The 20,938-nt window shown below is 51.5% G+C and overlaps 1 protein-coding gene across 3 annotated transcripts; it reads left to right on the top strand.

Moving 5' to 3' along the window:
* The first annotated feature begins 4,186 nt into the window (after window positions 1-4,186).
* Window positions 4,187-20,401, top strand: gsg1l (gsg1-like). Of its 3 annotated transcripts, none has more exons than XM_029254179.1 (5): window positions 4,187-4,900; window positions 9,788-9,835; window positions 14,334-14,486; window positions 17,522-17,633; window positions 19,015-20,401. In XM_029254179.1, exons 1-5 carry the CDS (start codon window positions 4,612-4,614, stop codon window positions 19,325-19,327), a joined length of 915 nt encoding a protein of 304 aa, XP_029110012.1. In that variant the 5' UTR covers window positions 4,187-4,611; the 3' UTR covers window positions 19,328-20,401. The 3 variants fall into 3 exon arrangements, with proteins under 3 accessions (XP_029110012.1, XP_029110013.1, XP_029110014.1); XM_029254181.1 differs by lacking the exon at window positions 4,187-4,900 and adding an exon at window positions 8,830-9,073 and having other exon boundaries at window positions 9,375-9,835; XM_029254180.1 differs by lacking the exon at window positions 9,788-9,835.
* Window positions 20,402-20,938: the final 537 nt, after the last annotated feature.

Here is a 20,938-nt window from a genome sequence, read left to right as displayed (position 1 = left end):
ACCCCGGCCGCATCGCAGACCAGCCTGTGCCGTAACCGCCGTCGCTGCTGCTATTCGGCCCTTCGACCAGGCTGTTCTATGGCTTTTTTCTGGGGAGGGGGGTGTCCTGTGTGCAGAGCAGGCTGCCCCCCCCCCCCCCCCCCTCCCTCCTGGCAGATAAATCAGCTTGGTTCCGCCTTCGGGCCGAGTGATATACTGAGAGTGTCGACGTCCGCAAACATTTATAGATTTGGCATAAATCCTGAGCTGGACTAGATGGGGACGCCGTCCCGCTGAAAAGGGCGAAACGGTCTACAAGGAATGGACAGGATGGACGCGGTGTTGTTTCCCGAGGAGCGTCGGTGATGCTCAGGGAACTCGTTTGCCTGACACGACGCGCAGCATCTCGAGGTTTTGCTCGAGGCGCTACCGTTTGTTCGGCCGGATCCCATTCACCTCGAGTCCATTATCGCTTCCCCGGCGTGATCCAAATCTGTACCGTCAGGAACGTGCCGAAGCCTCCCTGGTTACCCACGTGCTGTAAACAGCTGCTCTCATGACCAGTTCCAGCGTAACCGCATGTGCATCATGGGACCGAAATGACTGAAAGGATCGTTTTAAATGCGCATTAGTGACCTGGCTTCGATATGTGACCTTATTTAATAAAATGGCTCTTTACTGTCGGCGAATACCCGGATGAAACTCAACACCTGAGAATTTTGGGTAAACCACACAAGAGAAGTAAATCCAGGTAAATCACCCCTTATAGTAACTGCGCTATTAAGTAGTGGCCCAGTCTGCGCTGTTGAGGCCATTTGGGTTAATTTGGGACCTTGAGTTCAAGGCAATGTCAACTTGAGAGGACCCAGGCGTGGAAAGCAGCGAAAGGAAAGTGACGGAACAATCCGGATGAATTTTCAGGATTTCAGTGCCGGTAAGAAGAGGGCTGCAGCAACACATGATGAAGAAATGTAAGATGTGGAAGGATGAAACAAGCAGAAAACGGACAGAAATGCGATTGGCCATTGTCACGTCGACTTGTTTTCGGGACGTGGCACGACGGTACGGCCAGGTGTGGCGCGCAGCCGGGCCGCCGCACTCCTGTTTCAACGGACACTTTTATACCAGCGCTAAGTATGTGACCAGAGCGCCGTGGAGGGTGTGCGCACTCATCTTATTCGAAGCGACAGCCAGAACGATGAAGATTTACCCCGAGCGTACCCACGTCTCGCTTTTCCAGCTGCTCTTCGCAATGGATTACATCGCCTAGGGATCTGGAATTCGACGAAAAATGCGGGTGAATCGAAGGGCGTAACGTCTCACCGAAGCGGCCGGTTAGGATTAGGACTAAAACTGAGCGGGGCAGCAGGGGGCGCAGTGGTTGGAGCTGTTGCCTTTGGACCTCAGGGAGCCAGATTCGAATCCCCCTTCCTGTCATGGTGGCTTTGAGCGAGGTACTTACCTCATTGCTCCTGTGAAAATTACCCAGCTCTGTGAATAGATCAGGAATGACTGGTCACTCAGTGCCGAGTTGCTTTGGGGAAAAGTGTCACATGCAGGCCATTGTGTCATAATTATATGTGTATATAATGATGTTGAGGGGGTGCAGTGGCGCAGTGGGTTGGACCACAGTTCTGCTTTCTGGTGGGTCTGGGGTTCGAGTCCCGCTTGGGGTGCCTTGCGATGGACTGGCGTCCCGTCCTGGGTATGTCCCCTCCCCCTCCGGCCTTACGCCCTGTGCCACCGGGTAGGCTCCGGTTCCCCGTGACCCTGTATGGGACAAGCGGTTCTGAAAATGTGTGTGTGTGTATGTGTATAATGATGTTATAATTAATAATGTAAGAGTTAAGAGTGTGTCCTCTGGGACGGTTGTTGGACCGACCGACACCTCGCATGAGGTAACGCGGGAGGCACTTCCTCCAGCCCCAGGGGAGCCGGCCGGGCTCTGGTTGAAAGCGCAGGGCAGGGCGGTTACCGCACGGTCAGCGAGCCGAGCTCAGCGGGAAGGTGATCTACGAGCGCGGGAGGAAGAGGAGGAGGAGGAGGAGCGCAGCGGAGGCCCTTGGAGGCATATTCCTCAATCCGGAGCAATGCGTACCGTAGTACAGTTTGTCAGACCCCGTCAAATGCACATCTAACAACGCAAGCGGTCAGCGCTTGGTACCTGAAGGATTTTTTACCATGTTTTTTGTCCAGCTCCTCGAAAGGTTATTTTACAGTTCGGTAAACCTGTGGCAAAATATTTAGATTATGTGGCGCACCAGAACCTGTTGCGATACATTTGTCTCCAAGTGTCAGCCTCTCGAGGGTGTGTGCGGTAATGCGCTGAGACGGTAATAAATGCAGCTGGTAACGAAGGCGGCGCGCTGATTGCTGGAGAAGCGTGATTAACCGCTTCGCTGCGTTTCCACGAGGTCCTCCGGGTCGCCAGCAAACGGAAACTGCAGGACTGTTCTCTTAATGAGATTTCACGAGCTGCCTTTTACCGTTTGTTCTTCCCAGCTCCGCTAATCCTTATTCAAATCAAAGGACACCCGTGGGTGTGCAGAATTACGGTCCGTTGAGCAGCGCGTCCCCGAGAGACCTCCGACCCGGCGGTGGCTTGAGAAATACAAACGAAAACAGGCACGTCTGACACTGAGACGTTTACTTCAGTTTCGACGCACGGTCGCCCGATGTCGGCTGGTGCCGCCAGGACAGGAAGGTGCCGTAGGTGCAGCGCCTGAGCCCGCGCACGTGCACTCGAACCCTTCTGCACAGCAAACGCTCGGGCGGCGGGCAGTACCAGGTGTTCACATGAGCCGTTGCGCTTCGGATCTTGAGGAGCGGCGTTGTCTCCCCACCCCCACCCAGGGGGCCCGTTCGACGCACCGGGACTCCTCGAACCCGACCGCCAGGCCCTTTCACTTTGCCTGTCCTCCTCCACCTCGTGGCCTTTTCATCAGCGGTCAGCTGCCCTCGTTGCGGCCTCAACAGCGCAGAGTCATGCCGGAAATCGGCCTCCTGAGGGACCTTCTTTAAATGTACTTTGCTATTTGGGCCACGGAGTGCGGAGGGTCCAGAGCACCGATGAACCATGAGCTGCGTGGACACAGTTATTGAGCCCTTCTCTCTGATGGGGAGATGCTGAACAGTGGTGCGAGAAGTGGTTTCCTACTGCGAAACGGACGATTGTGTAACTTGGAAGAGACCTTATAACTGCTTTTTGTGGCAGCTGGAGATGTGGAGCAGATCCATCCAAGGCTTCAGGAAGGTGCTGTGGGGCACCAGTCCCAATAAATGAGCAGCACTCTAAGGGCAGATGCTGGAGCCCTCGGGGTGGGACAGTGGGACGCTTGGACACGTGACCGGGTAAGAACTGGCGATGAGCAAACCATCCGAGATGAGACCGAGGTCCCTCGGAAGCGCTATGATTGATGTGTGTCACACCCATTCTGAGCTCTCCAAAGAAGTCCACTGGAGCTCTCTGGAGGTCGTGGCCGCGACACCAGCGCATCCCCGGGCCTGGAATTCTGGCATCGACTCCCGACTCGGTTCCCGTGGCCACGGAGTCAAGAGGAAGGAACATCTTTATGTTCTTTAACGTCATTTATCTTCTTTTTACCTTCACAACTCGGAGAAATGGATCGATGAAACGCCTAATTGGCACTTTCACGTCTCACATCCGCAGGTGTTTAATAACAGCGCGAAGGTACGCGTGTGACACGTGCGTTAAAGACCCCGGTGACCGATGAGCTCCGATCCCTTCTGGCTGCACTCAGTAATGAGGGCGCCGCAAATTCTGTCATAATCAAGGAAATATGATTCCGCGGGGAAAGAGCGAGACAAAGAAAGAGAGAGAGAAAGAGAGAGAGAGGGAGAGAGACGGACAGAGAGAAAGAGACTGAAAGAAAGATGTTCCGAAGCCGAATCCGCGCAGAAAGGGTTAAAAATGTACCTGTTTTTATGCTCTTTTAGTTACACGACTGATGTGCTTTTTAGCATCGTTTCATGCCATCTCTGCTGTCTCTACAGGTGCACGCGCGCACGTGTGTGTTTGTGTGTGTGTGTGTGTGTGTGTGTGAAAACACTCGTTCGCGGCGGTGACCAGTTGCGCATCCAAGTGTAAGAAGAGCGGAGACTCACTGTGTGTGTGTGTGTGTGTGTGTGAGAGAGAGAGAGAGGGAGAGAGGGAGAGAGAGGGAGAGAGAGGGGGCGGGGGGGGGGGGGGATGCAGAGAGAGGTACTCGACACAGTACAGCCCAGTCCGTGATGGAGGTGCGCGCACACGGACACGCACACGCAGGTGATCGCGCTCCCGTCTGCCTCTTCCTCTGTGTCTTTCCGAAGGGAGGAAGACTTACCCCGAAGTGAAGGGAAACGAAAGATCAAGATGCCGCTCGAACCCCCGTCCCCCTTCCTGCGGAGCGCTGGCTGAACCCCCCCCGCTCCCCCCGCCGCCACCCCCGGCTCCATCTGCGCGATTGCGCGTCTCCGTCGGACGGCTTTTCGGACATCCTCCGCGTCCTCTCCTTGCGTAAAAGGCGGGCTCCGTCTCCGTGTCCTGCGCCGGTCCACCTGTTCCCCTCTCCCGCCGCCCCCCCACCCACCGATGGACTCGTGCCCCCGGCCTGGACCGCGCGCCCATGGACAATGAAGACCACGCGTAAGTGCCGCGCGCTGCTCTCGGTCACCCTGAACCTGGTGGCCCTGTTCTTCTCCACCACGGCCTTCGTCACCACGTACTGGTGCGAGGGCACGCAGAGGGTCCCGAAGCCCAACTGCACCAAGGACCGGAGACACAACTGCATCGACTACGGGCTCAACGAGTCGGACCAGAGCAAAGTGCACTACAGCTGGGAGACGGGCGACGACCGCTTCCTCTTCCGACACTTCCACACCGGCATCTGGTACTCGTGCGAGGAGAACATCGGGGGGGCAGGTGAGAGCGGCGCGGCGCGGCACGGGACAGGAGTAGAGGACAGGACGCGGGGAGACAGGAGGACACAGGGACGAGGGGACGGGAGGAGAGGGGACGCAACTCGAGACAAGGCGCGCAAATTATTTAGTGTCTTTTCTGTCTCACCTGTCGCGATTTACCGCTTTCGGCACATTTATCAAGAACTTTAGTTTTTTACTAGTCTGGAGTCATCCGAGTGGGATCTGATCCAACGACCTCCAGGCTCCTAGTGCAAACCCCTAACTGCTACACTTGTTGCCGGTTTGTTGAGCTCCTTCATAGCTGCCAGTTCAGCCTCAGTCACCTATTTTTTGTATTTCGTTAACATTGTTTGGCTCGTTTATGCGGTATTTTACTAGAGTATTTCTCGGTTACTGCTTTGATCAACAGTACTAGTAGAGCAGTCGCCGGGAGTGGGATTGAAACAAACAACCGTCAGGACACAAGTCCTTTTGCTTGCGCTCCCAGAAAGCTTTACGCTGGATGCAGAAAATAGTTTTAAGAAGAGTTTATCAACATATTTTCGAGTGAAGCAGCTGACATGGTTGAGGACAGTACAGTATGTGTGTGTGCTCTGCAGCGCCTCACACACACACACACACACACACACACACATCCCCCAATCTGATCCCCTCATTCTAAGGCCTATTCTGCATTTATGTGAACCAGGCAACACACACCGACGACTGACAGCCCACTAATACCTTGTCTTGTAAATTTAAAATAATTCCTCCAATCACTTTTCTTCTCAAGCTGATCACCTGCAGTGAGAAACTGAAGTCTCCCGAGAGAACAATGTCGACTACATTTTCCCACTTCCGTTGTTTGTTACATTGTATTGCTGTGCTGTTTGTGCCCAGTTCCATCAACGCCTGGACTGGAAACTCGCCCTTCATCAGCGAAATTGTCCAAACTGAGTCAACTCTCTGACTGTTCCTGAAGGTTCTGTCAAATGAATTAATAAATTTCACAGTAAATAACCTGCACGTGTAATAAATGTAGGGACGTCTTTATGTATTAAATTTGCCGGTGCGGTAGGTGTGTTTTGATATTGACAGGGCTCCAGGTGTGTTGCCCGCGCTCTTGCAAATACAGACAGTGTGCGTGTCGGGCTGTTGGCTCTCCACAGCGTTTCCATTTCGAATACGAAGGGCGTTCGGACCTGCGGTCTCTCCGCTGCCGTCGCGTCCGGCCTGGGACTCCTTCCCCCGGGTGCAGCTGAAGCCTTGGGGTTGAGTAGCGCTTCCGTCCTCATCATAGGCATTATTGCCCACCACCAGTAGGGATTATATCCTCCGCTGCGCCCAGCAGGTTGAGCACGTTCACCGTGATCGAAGGTGAAACCTTGACGTGACACCACCGAGTTTACCTCGCCAAGCTCCAGGTTACCAGTGTATGTTTCGGGTTAGGACACGTGGCTAACGGCAGGTGCACCCTCACAAACCCCTTTGCTCTCCCAGCTCCAGTTGTGTTCGACTGAACACGACTCCCGGTGTTCGACTCTCTTACTCTCCTGCAGAGCTTTTTCTTGGAGATCAAGTTGGACGGCGGTGAAAAGCCGCAGTCGGCGAGCAGTCGAGCTGGAGCGGTTCCAGTGGCTAAGCGTATTTGGACATTCCCAATGGTTCAGCCGGAGCTCCGGCTCTGCTGGCGCCATGTGGAGAGCAGAGGGGCCTTGATATGAAACTCGTTGACATCGGCGACCCTGCTGTACCCTTGAGGTTTCATTCTAAAGCTATAGTGAAGTTCTAATCAACTTTCCCATACATTGTGCTCCAGAAACAGTAATGTTCGTATTGACCGGTCCTGCACTTAAATACCACAGAGATCAAATTCATGCTGTGGTGGTGACGGGGGAGGAGGGGACTTTGGCCAGTTTATGCGTGAGTATAATTTACTGCCACTTTGTAACAGGGTGATGGCAGCAGCCCAGCGAAACACGACAAGCGAAGTGCTGTGGTCAATGCGACCGAGCTCCAGCGTGGGTCACGGCAGCATTAGCAGGGAGACCATGTTGATACGGGTTACGTAACGGAACTTGATGAGTTTCTGCTAAATCAGACGTGTGCGGACTCTCTCCTCCCGATTAATCGTTAGATGAGCACTTAGTCCAGCTGGACGTGCGATGGCGGAACATCTGTAGCCAGAGGGCCGAGCAACAGTTTTGGGCAAAGGAGGACAGAGGTTAGAGCGCAAAAGTGACCCCTGTGTCAACAGGAGCTCCGCTTGTGTTGAACTTCCAGGAGTAACGTCGAGTAGATGGCGTGGTGAACGACGTTCGGACTAAAGCAGCGGTCGTTAATCTTTTCCGGGAGGTTTGAACCACGCCGCTCGGTTCCTGTGTGACGTTGCTCCGGTCGCTTTATTTTGAAGGTGATTTTGGGTCGAAATCCCGAAACCGGAAACGGAATGCCAAAATAGCGCGTGAAAAAAGTGAGATGGGGGGCTCAAGCTTGGTCTCAAGTGCCTCCTTGCAGCAGTCGTGAAATTGAGCTGCTGAGCTCTCCAGCGAAACAGGACTTGGGAGCCAATGAGCTAAAAAATACAGCACCTGCTTGGCTGGTTCATGTCCCCTTGTCCTCCTTTGACCTCCACACGGCCTTTGGTCTGTCCGTTGTGTAGCTTTAGTGTAGAGGGGGCAGGGAGAGTCCAAAACGGCGAGCTCTTCACAGCTTCTGCATGTTCTCAGCTTGGTTCTGCTCCAAGAGCACGGTTCTTGATGCTTTTGAGGTTGTGATTTGTGTTCAGGGTACGTTTTCCCTCTGAATCTCTGGCCGCTTGTTGGTCCCACTCACAAGAGCTCTGATGTCATGGACTGAGCTCCCTCTGTCCCTCAGAGCTGCTGAATCCCTCCAGTATTCAGAAAGGGTCTCGAACCCATCTCTTTTAGAGCCACTTCTGTCTCAGTCTCCTGACAGCTCCATACATGAGTCCCACATCATCTACTATAATAGTCTGTGTATTTGAATGTGCTTCACAGGTAGAGTTGGTTGAGCTTCCTGTGCCCCTCAGAGCCGCTAAATCCCTCCCATCAACACCATCTGTTATAATTATCTATGTATTTGCCATCTGAATGTCACTGCTGTAGGAGCTACTGAAGGGATGTGAACCAGCAACATGGCGGCGTCACACACACAAGCTGTGAGTCCTGAAACTCTTTGTCTGCTGCTCATGACCTTCTCTTTACTCTGACTTGTGTGTGACTTTGCAGAGAAGTGTCTGATAAATGAAATAAATTAATTGTACTTTTCCCTCCCTTCATTTCCTCCATTTCTCTGGTTTGGTTGCTCTTCCCCTTGAACGCTTCCAGGCTAAATACTGGTTTGCACATATTGACCTGGAGACCTGTGGGGGGCCTTTCACCTCAACACATATGATGTCTCATAACCAAAAGGGAGCAACATCGAGCTGCGTGTCCGTCCGTCGGGCTCCAGGTCCTTAGCCGTCTTGCTGCGCGCTCGCTGTGTTGCCTCCCCAGCCGCGCAGCCGAGACCACGTTTAATTTGGGGATTGAGGCCCTTCCCACTCTTGATCTCTCGCTGAGGTCCTTACATACGCATTACGGTTTTACCAAAACGGAAGCAGTTTTTCTTCTTTCATTCTTCTTTAAGCTGTGTTCAAGAAATGAGAGGTATGGTAGAAACAGTCAAGGTGTCTTTGGACAGTCAGAACACGGTGTCCACCTGGAGTCCTAAACGACTAACGTTGGCCACTCGGCTCCATAGGTGGTGTCATATTGTGTCCAATGAGCAAGAGCTTGGGATCGGTTTCGTCATTCGGTTTCGTACCCATGGTTGTCACGGCATTTTTGCCTGTTCCTTTCGGGCAGGTGGTGACAGTCAGCTTGTGCCCATTCGATGGAGAAGATGCCGGAACAAGGAGATTAAAAGACGCGGGACAAGTTGTTTCTGTTAATGGGCCGAAGTGATGACGCGGGTCGTGGGGAAGGAGGAGGCCCAACGCCGATGGAAAGGCACTGATGTAAATGAAGATGGACAAATTGAAATGTGCGCCGTGCCTCTTTCTGGCGGTGCGCCGCGGTGCTCCATTACCTTTTTTATTTGCCCAGGGGCACCCCTCCCCCCAGCCTCCCTGCCTCACAGGCATATTTGTGGCTGGAAAGCAGTGCTGTTTCTTCCTCTCCTTCGGCAAAAGGTAATAGAAAACATAATTTATAACTACTTCGCTGGCAGCCAATGCCGTTATCGCCTCCAGGCTTCTCAGCCGGAAGGTAAAGAGATGTAAAATAACTGTAAAGGAATTTGTTGGAATCTTAATTGTATTCGGTGAACTTGTCCACGTCTCTCTTGGAGGTGAACTCATTCTGAGGGGTCGGGGAGGGTCGGGCGTCCTCTCGCTCATGGACTTCTGCACTATGGATGATGGCCCCCTTGAGCTGGCTTCCTATTTCTTTGTTATTCCTTTGGATTTCGAGTTGTTCTGTCGGTCCTTCTAGGAGAAGTGCGACACGGCACGAGTCCCGAGTCCTGAGGACCACTCTCGCCGAGACCGGGAAAAAAGTCAGGGAGCACAATCCCTTTTCACGGTGTCGACCTTCGAGTCGAGCCTGCATCAGCCGCCGTTAACTGTTAACGTCGACGCGCCTTCCGGTCCGGGTGGTCTGCGGCTCCTAATCCCTTCGAACACGTCTCTAAAACGACACGGAGTCACTTTCTTCACCAAACGGGAAATGAAAGGACGTCAAACTCTCTGACCGATCACGTCTTCGCCTGTAGAAGGAAACTATTTGAATGCTCACAAAGGGCTCAGATGTGTACAAAGCGTGTGGCGTGTTCTCGTTTAAAACTCCGTGTGCAAGCGCCTTCACTGCAGAACGAGATTCTTACGCTTGTGGTTGTATCTCTTCAGGTGAGAAGTGCAGAAGCTTCATTGATCTGGCCCCCGCGTCGGAGAGGGGTGAGTAACGGCCGCCGCTAACCAGCCGTCAGGCCTGCGTGACGTGTGGCTGAGGGACCCGCGTAAAAAGGGATCCGTCGTCACCCGTCCGGCGCAGAAGCACCTCCCGCGAGAGGCTCCAGGCCCGGCTTGTGAATTTGACTCGAGCCGTGAGTCGGGGCGGCAGGTGGCGTAGCGGTTGGAGCTGTCGCCATGCAATCAGAAGGTCCAGGGTTTGAATTCCCTCTCCTGCTGTCGTATCCCTGAGCAAGGGATACTTACCCTGAACGGCTCCTGTAAAAATACCGCGTTATTTAGACAGCTAAGCAATGTACAAGCCAGTGTAAGTCTCCCTGGCCGAATAGCTGCCGAATAATAAAGGGAAAAAAAAACACATTTCCACTTGCGCGGGAGAATCGAGAGCTGGCGAAAGATGGCGAAAGATGACACCAACGTGGGCAGCCAATCTTTAGATTCAGTGCGTTATTTAGCTTGCGACCTAAAGCAGCCGAACACAATTGCGCGAGAACTTGTAACGTGATGATTCAGCCCGGGTGTAACGTAGTGCAGTGTTTCGGGACACATCCAAGCAAAACACGAGGAAGCTGAAAGCTTGGTTCTCCTTTCTTTTCTGTGTCAACAGTTCACATCACCCATCATTCGCACTGCCTCCACCGCAGCTCTTCGCTCTCTTCCCCCACCTCCACCATCCATACTCTATGGCTCCACCTTATCTCCGCCTTGACTCCGATCCTATCTCGTTCCCGAGCCCCCTTGACCCCGCCCCTTCCCCACCCTAAGCCTGCCTTGACGCTCCCCTTTTCTCCACCCTTTTCCCATCCCGAGCCCGCCGTGACTCCGCCTTTTCCCCACCCTGACTGCACCTTGACTCTACCCCCTCCTCCCTGAGCCCCTTTGACCCCGCCCTCTCCCCACCCTGATCCTGCCTTGACTCCTCTCGTTCCCCCACCCTGACCGCACCCTGCCTTGCCGTTTAGTCTTTCCAAATGAGGAAGAATGCAGTCAGTTCCTTTCCGTCCAGCGCACCGTAGACCAGGTGTAAACATCCTTAAGTTCCCATTATCCAGCTACCTCCCTCATCTTCCAAGTAAGCACACTTCCTAGAAGCGTCTGCTGCAGCCGAACGGGTGTTTTAATTTTGCCATGCCGCTCGTGCACTTCTTTAATTGGCGCATGAGCATTTCTCCCGAGGTTTCGAAAATTAAGCAGTTTAATTTTTATCTTGGGGAAAACTGTTGAATACCTTTTGCATGGACGTATCACACGTGTCTTTATACTTTGGTGACTTTTTCATGCTAATCATTCAGTGACTCAGTGTTATGAACATGTAATGTTTTATATTAATACTTTGCTGAAGAAAAGGACTCACAAACAGGATGGAGACTCAATGTTCTACTTTAAACACCGTTCAAAACTCAAAAAATGACTGTTTTTTGAGTTTTTTCGTTATAAATCAGAAATCCACAAAAGGAATAAAATGTGCCAGAACAAGAAGCTTCTTCCAAGATGAGCTTATATCAGCATTATGGAAGCAATGCTGCTGCTTCTAGGTGTCCCTAATGCCTCCGAATGCGCAGCCCTGGATGTTTCCCCTCATTTTGTAGTTTGACAGGCAGAGGACATGCGGCAACGGTTCCGGTTCTGCGGATCCGCGATGTCGGGAGTGTTCGTTCCGTAGAAAATAGCCATGGAGATCTGCTCTCCGTTCCTCACACAGAGCTTCTCAGATGCAAAATGCATGTCCAGACCAGGCCAGGAGCAAGGAGGAGAGTGCATTGTGTGAATATCTGTGGAAGTGAGCAGGTGCGGCGGAGAGTGAGACAGTGTGTGGAAAAATAATGGAGTCATTAGGCCAACTGAGGCAGATAAATTGGTTGGAGCAAAGACCTGCATTCACAGAAGGTGTTCACGCAGCGAGGTTCGACGTCCCGGAGAACCGAAGCCGACGTCCAACGTCCGACTGAAGATGGAGCTTTGGACCCGTTTCTCGTTCGCTCGGGTTCCTTTGTTCGACGTGCGGAGCCGCCTCTTTGGAAGGGCTCTTTCCGAGCCAACAGAACCTTCAACACACAAGGTGTGTTTCCATTCCGCTCTCGAGGGCAGAGTCTCCGTTTTCACGAAGGGATTCGCCGACTTTCTTTTCTGACACAGTGCCATCACATGTGCACGGAAACAGGAACGGGGAATATTTTCAAGTTCCCTGTCGGCAAATGGGGGTGGGGGGTGCGAACGGGGGGGCGGTTCCACATTATTTGAGACCAAACGCTGGGCATTCATCTCACCTGTCAGGTTGCGGGCCAGAAGTGGCACCGAGCTCCCGTATAAATAACACAAAGCATTGCAGTGTGCAAAGCCTGTTCTCCAAGCTGCAGCACATCTCTTTTTCTTATGACTTTTATTTACTGAGACCCACTGAACAGAACGGGATGTGGAAACGATCAAAAATGGAATGGCGACGATTGAGTTGATGATGCCGATTTCCTGCAACGCTCACGTACTTTTCTAGAAAGACGCAGCTTTTGACAAATCCGTGAGTGTTGTAAAATTTAAATAAAAATACTGTATATTAGAAGTAGGGGGGTGCGGTGGTGCAGCGGGTTGGACCGAGTCCTGCTCTCCGGTGGGTCTGGGGTTCGAGTCCTGCTTAAGGTGCCTTGCGACAGACTGGTGTCCTGTCTTGGATGTGTCCCCTCCCCCTCCAGCCTTACGCCCTGTGTCGCCGGGTAGGCTCCGGTTCCCCGCAACCCCGTATGGGACAAGCAGTTCAGATGATGTGTGTGTGTGTGTGTGTGTGTGTGTGTGTGTGTGTGTTAGAATAAATCCAAAAATAATTTAAAATAAATCCTAGAATCCACATGATGTCTTTTGAGCACAAAGTGAGATCGGGTTCAGGGAGTCCGTGGTGTTCTTGCCCCATGTGACCACGATGATGGCGTTTCATACGAAGCTGGGCGTTACAATGACCAACTCAATGAACTGCATTAAAGGATATGATGTTTAGCACTGAAGTTAAAAGAAAACACCTTTTGAAAAGTTAAAATGGGCCCATTCCAAAATCATTCAGGTCAAAGGAGAACTGGCATCAACTTTTAGTTCCTCAAACAGCATTATTCTGCGCAGAGATGCTTAGCGCCAAGGAACTTGATATAAATCAAACCGGCCACGTACCTGCCAATATTTCCAGAATTACCTAAAGAATTACGGGCCTGGATGTGAGATTTATGCTGCAAAGCCCTTGTTTCCTACTGCACTGCTGTCAGAGATAAAGGCTGGTGACGAATCAAGGTGGGAAAATTAAAGTAAAAAATCTCTCGGATTTATTGTTTCAGAAAATGCTCTGTGCAGGGAATAAAAAGGGGTTTATTTTCTCCGTCTCATCATCGCAACATTACGTTTATTAGATGTGTTCTTCCGGTAAATCACACCGTCCAAGGACATTCGTCTTCGAGCTACGAATACAAAACAGCTCATTGTTCTCAGCTGTCAAATAAAAGCTATATTTCCATTCTGAAAAATTCCATTTATTTTTAGTCTGTATTATTAATTTTCCACCTTTAATTTGCCCAGCAATTAATTTTTATTTGATGTAGGTTTCAGTCTTCATAATGACGGATGTGCATCAACAGAAAAACAAAAGCATTTCTGCGTTTATCGGGAAAGTGTGAAATGAAAGGTAACCTTTCAGTGACATTAAAGAATAACTTGACAAAAAAGCCAAAAAATTCACTTTAATGGTGGCAGCAGTCAGGAGCTGTTCAAGTGCTTTCTTTTCTGACCTCTGCGTCTCTGTTAAATGGAGAAGCCACTGCTCCTGGTGTCTAATGGACGGCATTTCCCCATGTGAATAAGCTGGTTCTGGTGCCTAATGGAGAGCATTTCCCAAAAACAAGTAGCCCTCCCTAAAAGCCAACCAATGAGATTTCCCAGAATGAAGTTGCTCTCCTTGGTGCTGAACGGTTCATGTTTCCCAACGGGAAGTTGCTCTCCTTGGTGCTGAACGGTTCATGTTTCCCAACGGGAAGTTGCTCTCCTTGCTACCCAATGGACAAGGAACTCCATGTACCATCTAGCAGGTCATGAAGGGCCAGGGAGTTCCAGGTTGGTGTAGTTGTCCATGGCCCAGGGAAATGTGAGGGCTGGAGAAAGGAAACTATTCTTGTTTACTCTTTACATCTCTAAGCCTGAGGCATCAAAATGAGTACTTTACAGTTTCATGCACATTTGCACCCGCACAATAATGATGCAGACGTGTCATGTCAACTCTTTCCTAAATATTTGTTTTTGTCGTATAATACATTTTTGCACTATAACTATCAGCAGTGGTTTGCATGTGAATCAAAGATGTTTTTCTGTTTCTGTAGATACTACTGTCAGGTTCTCTGGAAGAACATGCTCATCTTCTCATTCAACCAGCTGCCTGGAGTCATCCCCACCCTGCATGCTGTGGCATAGCTGATGGATGCCACGGCACACTAACGGCTCTGTCTCCACGCTGCAGGTGTCCTTTGGCTGTCAGTCGTGTCTGAGGTTCTATACATCATGCTGCTGGTCGTGGGCTTCAGCCTCATGTGCCTGGAACTCTTCCACTCAAGCAATGTGATCGATGGTCTCAAGCTGAACGCTTTCGCCGCCGTCTTCACCGTGCTCTCAGGTTTGCACTCGCGTGCAGCGCCGACTCATATCCTTTTCCCCAAGGGCCGTCTCTCCAAAATATATTTTACTGCCACGTGAGTAGAGAGTAGATCTTCGGAACAGAGTCTGCTCAGTACTGACGTTGATATTAAAACATGAATATGAAAGCATACCTGCATGGCACCTGGCACTAACCTGCTCAAGTCAGTACGGTCTTCTCCCACTTGGCAAAGGCACTTAGTTCCTGTAAAACGTTCCATGCGGCGCATTCTTATAGTTCGGCTATAATTACCGCTAGGTTCACTCAGTGCGCGAGTGGACAGGGATTGGACAGCCCAAACGGAGCCATGAACACCGGGATAATGGAGGGTTACAACTTATCGGGGTACGAGACAGTGGCAGCTGGTAGCGTAGTGGTCAATACTGCCTTTGGACCCAAAGGCTGCAGGTTTGATTCCCACATCCAGCTGTAGTACCAAGGTTTACTTACCCTAAATTGCTGTATAGATGGGTAAATAATAGTAAGTAGCTTAACACTGTAAGTTGCTTTGGAGAGAAGAGTCAGACAAATAATGAATGTAAATGTCGGTATGACTGATGAACGGCGAGTGCAGTGGTTAAGGGTTCTTCTGGGCAGGGAGACAGCCTATGAAGTCCAGCTGTTTGGAAGCCTGACCAGCTGTCTGCTCTCAGCGCCACTGATGTTAGCTGGCGACAGGCTGCGGGTGCTGTTCTTTTCGCCAGTTAATGCCATTTAATTCCAGCCTTGAGCTGACATTTGGGTCCAGTGATCACTTCTCCTTACAAATGACTTGAGTAAGCCTGTGCTTAAGGACCTGAAGGCAGCTGGCGTCGAACGACTGGGGCACTTTTTTCGGAGTCGTCTTCGAGACCGACGGCTCCCGTGCCCCTCCCCGCATATGCGTTTAATAAATTTGTTCATTCATTTGCTGGGACAATATCCCAGCGGGCTCTGCTCCCTCGCGCCGCGTAATGGCTTTTTCATTCACACCATCATCGATTTACCAAGCCAATCTCGGAGAACAGTGCGGGACATGATATCCGGCCAGGCTGCGCGAGGCCTGACCGAAAGCCGGGGAAATTGAAAAGCGGAACGAATCCCTTACCGAGGGACAATCCCGTAAGAGACGGGATAGGGGATTACGTTGTCCTGCGGCTCGCGTTGACGCCCTGCGTGGACAGCATGACATGGACTCGCGGCCTCGATGCGGCACGATGCGGCAGGACTCCGAGAGCGGGAGATGGTGCCCTGGGCGCCGCTCTTCCGAAATCGCACCGCGAGCCGCATGCCGACTCTACCGTGCACGTATGGGGGGAACGGCGACGTAGGCTGTATTTGCGAAATTCTCCAAACAAGTTTACCTGCTGCATTACCTGCTGCATTGTGAAATAATGACAGAACGTTCTAGATGATGTTTGCTACCATCTCTCGGACCAAATCACACCACGGTTACTGCGCTGCCTCCCCTCTTATGGGCTCTTTTCGGCATGATTAGAGCCATAGCCTTGTGCTCACAGAGCCCTGGTTCGAAACAGACCTCCTGCCGCGGTACCCTTGAGCAGGTTAGCCGACAGCTGTCAAACGGGAGATGTCCCGACTCAGTTCTTTACCGCGGTAAGTGCCGGTGTCTCTGAATCCTCAGAAGAGCAGGGCTGGACGTGCGCGGCCTCCTGTTTATTTATCTCAAGCAGCTGCACGCGCTGCTCCTGATATGACTTTAAATGAAAGGATGGAGGGTTAGCTAATCGAAGGTCAGAATCTCAGGCCGACGGTGCGAGCGGAACGGCGTAACGGAACACGGCGCCTGCGTGGGACGCAAACCCGTCTGCTGTTCAGCGCTATTTAGGCTGTGAGTTACGAGGAGCATTGATCCCCCAGCAGGATCGTCGTCCAACGCGGATCGGGAGGCGAGCGAAGGCGCCGACCGGCACGTGTTGGGTGTTTCCGGCCCCCGCTCCGTCACGGGGCTTCCGGGAGTTCCTGAATCGCTTCCGTTTGCGATGTATGCGGGGGATCCGCGCCCTGCTTTTGAGCAGCGAGGCCTGTCCTGGAGCGCACGCCGAATGACTGGCGTCCCGTGACTGATACCCCGCTTACTAGGCTCGTGTTTTTGATGAATGACACAATTACAGCGTGCGAAGTGTAAATCCCGCCCGTGCTTCATATGGCATTAAAGCCCTACATGTCCATATCTGCTGTGTGTTTTTTTTTTCTAATGACTAGTATAAATCAGTGTTATTAAGATACGGGGCTAAATTGAATTTTGTAACGGGTGGCGTAGAATAGCTGCACGGTAATTGACCGTATACTGTATGGCGAAATTGACTCTGATGCACACGGAGCCGTTGTGTCTGTACAACAGAAATGGTATTTCGGCATTTTAGAGCCATTCCGGCTGAAAAACGTACGGGCAGCTGCTCGGTCGCCCGTACTCGGCGTTGGGTTTAGGTCACCGGGTGTGAGTACAGCTGGAATACACACAGTCCAAAGTCACGGTACACTGGCTCCTCATCTCAAAAATACCACAAAGAGCAGACTTGTGATCAAAACGTTTTCTTCATAACTCCAATGTAATTCACTCTAAGCCAATAAAAGGTCAGTAAGAGAAACACCCCTCAATTTATTTACCGGTTAGATTCTGTAAAAGTCTTGGATACAGCTACAGTAACTGAACAATACTGTGAAAGACAACTTTAATACGTTTGTCGACTACAAGCTATTTAAAATGAAAACTAATGTGATTTTTTACTGCCATCTATTAGCTTGGCAGGGAAACATAGGCTGTGTTTGCTTCATTATGGACAGGAAATTTATTCAACAGATAAGTGAAGAAAATGCAGTTAAACACAAATAAATTGGTAAATGTCAGTATCTTTGGAACTCCTAACACCACCATTCCTCAAAAGAAGTGGATGAGACCAGCATGGGAATTTATGAACGTGAGTTCTTTTCCAGATTCTTGGTGACTTTGCTTTTCTTTTGTGTGTGTATGTGTGTGCATGTGCGCGCGTGTGTGCGTGCGCATCGTCCAGGACTCCTCGGGATGGTTGCCCACATGATGTACACCCAGGTCTTCCAGATCACGGTCAGCCTCGGTCCAGAGGATTGGAGACCTCACACCTGGGACTACGGCTGGTCCTTCTGGTTGGTAACGTTCATTTGTTCGCACAGAGTTCTCTTGAACCGCCGTTTGTTTGTTCAACGGGCGTTCGTAACCAAGGAGTGACCAAAAGACGGTGACGTACCCACCGTGCAGTCAGTCGCGCCGCGCTACCGAACACACTGCGTTAAGTGCCGTGCTCAAGGGTTCGCTCAGAAACACAAAAACACCAAGCCAAATAAACGATTTCCTCCCTGATGCTCTAGATGGATTGAAAGTTTTTAACCACAGTAAATAAAACTTTTTTCCCCCGGTTTGAAGGCTTTACCTCCAGCCAGCGGTTACTCTGTGACATGATGAATTGCCTCGACTGCCTGTGCTTTTCCCGTGAAAAGAGACCCACCGTCTGGCGCTACCTTGGGTTTCCATGGAAACAAAGTGAATGCGGGCCTATATTAGTGCTTATAGGCATACGTGGCCTGTCTATTATGTCTGTTTATGGATTGCACACTGAAGTCAAGGCTAATTGATCAAGCACCTACTAAGGACACTTTTTCTCCATTAGGGGTAATAAGGAGGCGCTCGCCCAGAGGCACCTGGAGTTAAACCTTCATGTAACGCGGAGGAGCACGTGTGGTTTTCGGCTGATGGGGGGTGTCTCCGCGACACGTAAACCTCGTCCGACTCAAGGAGAAGAAGGAGAGCCGAACGAAAAGTGCGCTGTCTGCTTTTGCCGCACGCGCTTTTATTTATGTTGCCGCTCGGCTCGGGCGGCGCCCCGCGAGGAGCGCCTCGGGTTCCGGCAGCCGTGAAAGTGCTATTTACGCGGGGGCGCATTAGACCAGCTGCTCCACCCACATCCATTACAGCCAGGCAGGATTGCTTCATTTGTCCACTGCCATCTGGCCAATTTCTCGTTTCTTTATAAAAATCAGAGTAAATCTTTAAATGGAGTCGCTCCTAACTGACAGGCGGCTCTGCGTTATGAGCTCAGCTGCTCCGGCTCCGTGGCCAATCGCCCGCCTCGCTGTCAGACGGTCACTCAGGGGTCCCTCTTACCGTCACTGTGTCTAAAACCACGAAAATAGGACGAGACATGTGGCACTTGGGTCTAAAGCCCGCGGTGCCGTACACCAACAGGGGGTGCGGTGATTGAGGACGTTGGTATGTAACCGAAAATGTGGCAGTAGGTGATGCTGAGTTACCCTTGGCAAAGTCCTTAACTCGAACCCCTTCGCGGTAGAGGACAGAGTGGGAAATCCCCCAAAATGTCATGAAATGTACATGAAAGTAGCAGAAGCCATGAACAGAAATGTAGTTGTCAGTGTTTCCATGGAAACCATGATAGACAGGGAGCTGGTGGTCAGGAAATGTGTTCCGCTGTGCCAGGAAGTGACCCGCGCTCGTGAACTTGTCTCCCGGCAGCCTGGCCTGGGGCTCCTTCACGTGCTGCATGGCGGCGTCCGTCACCACGCTCAACTCCTACACCAAGACGGTGATCGAGTTCCGGCACAAGCGCAAGCTGCTCGAGCTGGGCCTCCGCGACGAACGGACGTTCCTGGACCAGCAGGCCTTCCACTACTTCCGCGACAGCTCCGTGCAGTCCGTCTCCGGCTCCGTGGAGGCCTTCCCGGGCCACGGGCACGGCGGGCTCAGCCGGGCCAAGGCGTGCGCGCCCGGAGCCGCCTCCGTGGACCTGGGAGACGGGCCGGACTCGCTGGGGGAGGAGCAGTGCTGAGAGGCGGAGGCCGGGGACGAGATGCCATCATCCGAGAGGGACTCGGAGAAGGATTCGCTATCGATCGCTGGGAATGTGGTCGTGGCGAGAATTTAGAACTCTATCAGCTGGGCCTCCTTTCTATTTCTAAGATTTAATGGAAGCCTGGTTTTGGTCTGGAGCTGTAGGACTGAGGGCTGAGGGCTGAGGGCTGGAGGGCTGCAGGGGGGCACAAGAGCATCACGACACGGTCTGTCTTTCTCGATTCTTCGACACTGAAGACGTTTAATGAGATTCGTTCTCCAGAAATGATGTTCCATGATGAACACGACGTTCTTCCAGCAAGGTATGCGGCCGGGGTCCTGGCAGTGCTAAAAAAAGAATTATAATGAACGGGAAGGCTCATTATTTGATTTTTTTTTTTTAAAAATCACTGCCACGGATGTGCGGAGACGGTGGACTGTCCTAGAGAGTCATAACGCGTGTGGACAGTGTCCCATTAAAGGGCTTCTGTAATTCCTTCATTCCTGGTTGTAGGAAAGAAACGCGGCAAATGAAAGGCGGCGCTGGACCTTTCTGGAAGAACAAAAAATCCATAATCGGTTTTTAAACCTGCTGTTACCTACTGCTCTGTACACAGGTGATGAATCCGCGCCCGGGGTCACATGTTGGCGTGCGTGCGCCGCTCCTCGACGTACGCACCTAAAATGGTCCCCGAGTAACTCCAGAGTGACCGTTATCTCTCAGTCAGTGTCAGTGAGAGTGTCACGGTACACACTTATCCCAAATAATTAGCATATCAGCCTCTGTAAAAGCCTGGGATTTTGCCAAACACTGTCAGCCTTTTTCACGCTCACTCGCTCTCAAAGGCTTTTAATAATAATAATAATAATAATAATAATAATGCACATGGATGAAGACGAAGGCAATGCCCCCCCCGAAAACCAAGTACCTTTCTGCGTCCCGGGAAGGGTTTGCCCCACGAGGAGCCGCTCTCCTTCCGCTGCACGTCGCTCTGTGGCCTTTCTCTGCCTTTTACATTTACTCATTTACATTTATTTATTTAGCAGATGTTTTTCTCCAAAGCGACTTCCAGTGAATTCTATGTAGTGTTATGAGCCCACACACCTTATTCACCGCGGTGACTTACACTGCTGGATACACTACTTACACTGGGTCACTCATCCATACATCAGTGGAACACACACACTCTCTCTCTCTCTCTCTCTCTCTCTCTCTCTCTCTCTCTCTCTCTGTCACTCACACACTATGGGTGAACCTGAACAGCATGTCTTTGGACTGTGGGAGGAAACCAGAGCACCTGGAGGAAACCCATATCACCGTGCTGCCCAACTGATACGAATTAATTACTTTTATCTGACACTGTTGACACGCCTGGTTTTCTGCACGTCATCTGACGGACTTCACTGCTGGATGCCTCCAGCGGATGGACGGTGCTTGGACTCGTGCTGGTCACTGCTGATCTCCAGACTGCTCAACGATGTACATGTGCAGACTGTACACTGCCCCGTTGTACTCGGTCGTACACCTCTCTGCACCACACACCACTTTCCTGTGTTTTTTACCCCCGCGAAGGTCCGTGGGGCATCGCTTATACTTGCGCGCTTTGCG

Source organism: Scleropages formosus, chromosome 8 (assembly GCF_900964775.1).
Source record: "Scleropages formosus chromosome 8, fSclFor1.1, whole genome shotgun sequence".
In the NCBI taxonomy this organism is placed as follows: domain Eukaryota; kingdom Metazoa; phylum Chordata; class Actinopteri; order Osteoglossiformes; family Osteoglossidae; genus Scleropages; species Scleropages formosus.
This window is presented reverse-complemented; position numbering and strand designations above follow the sequence as displayed.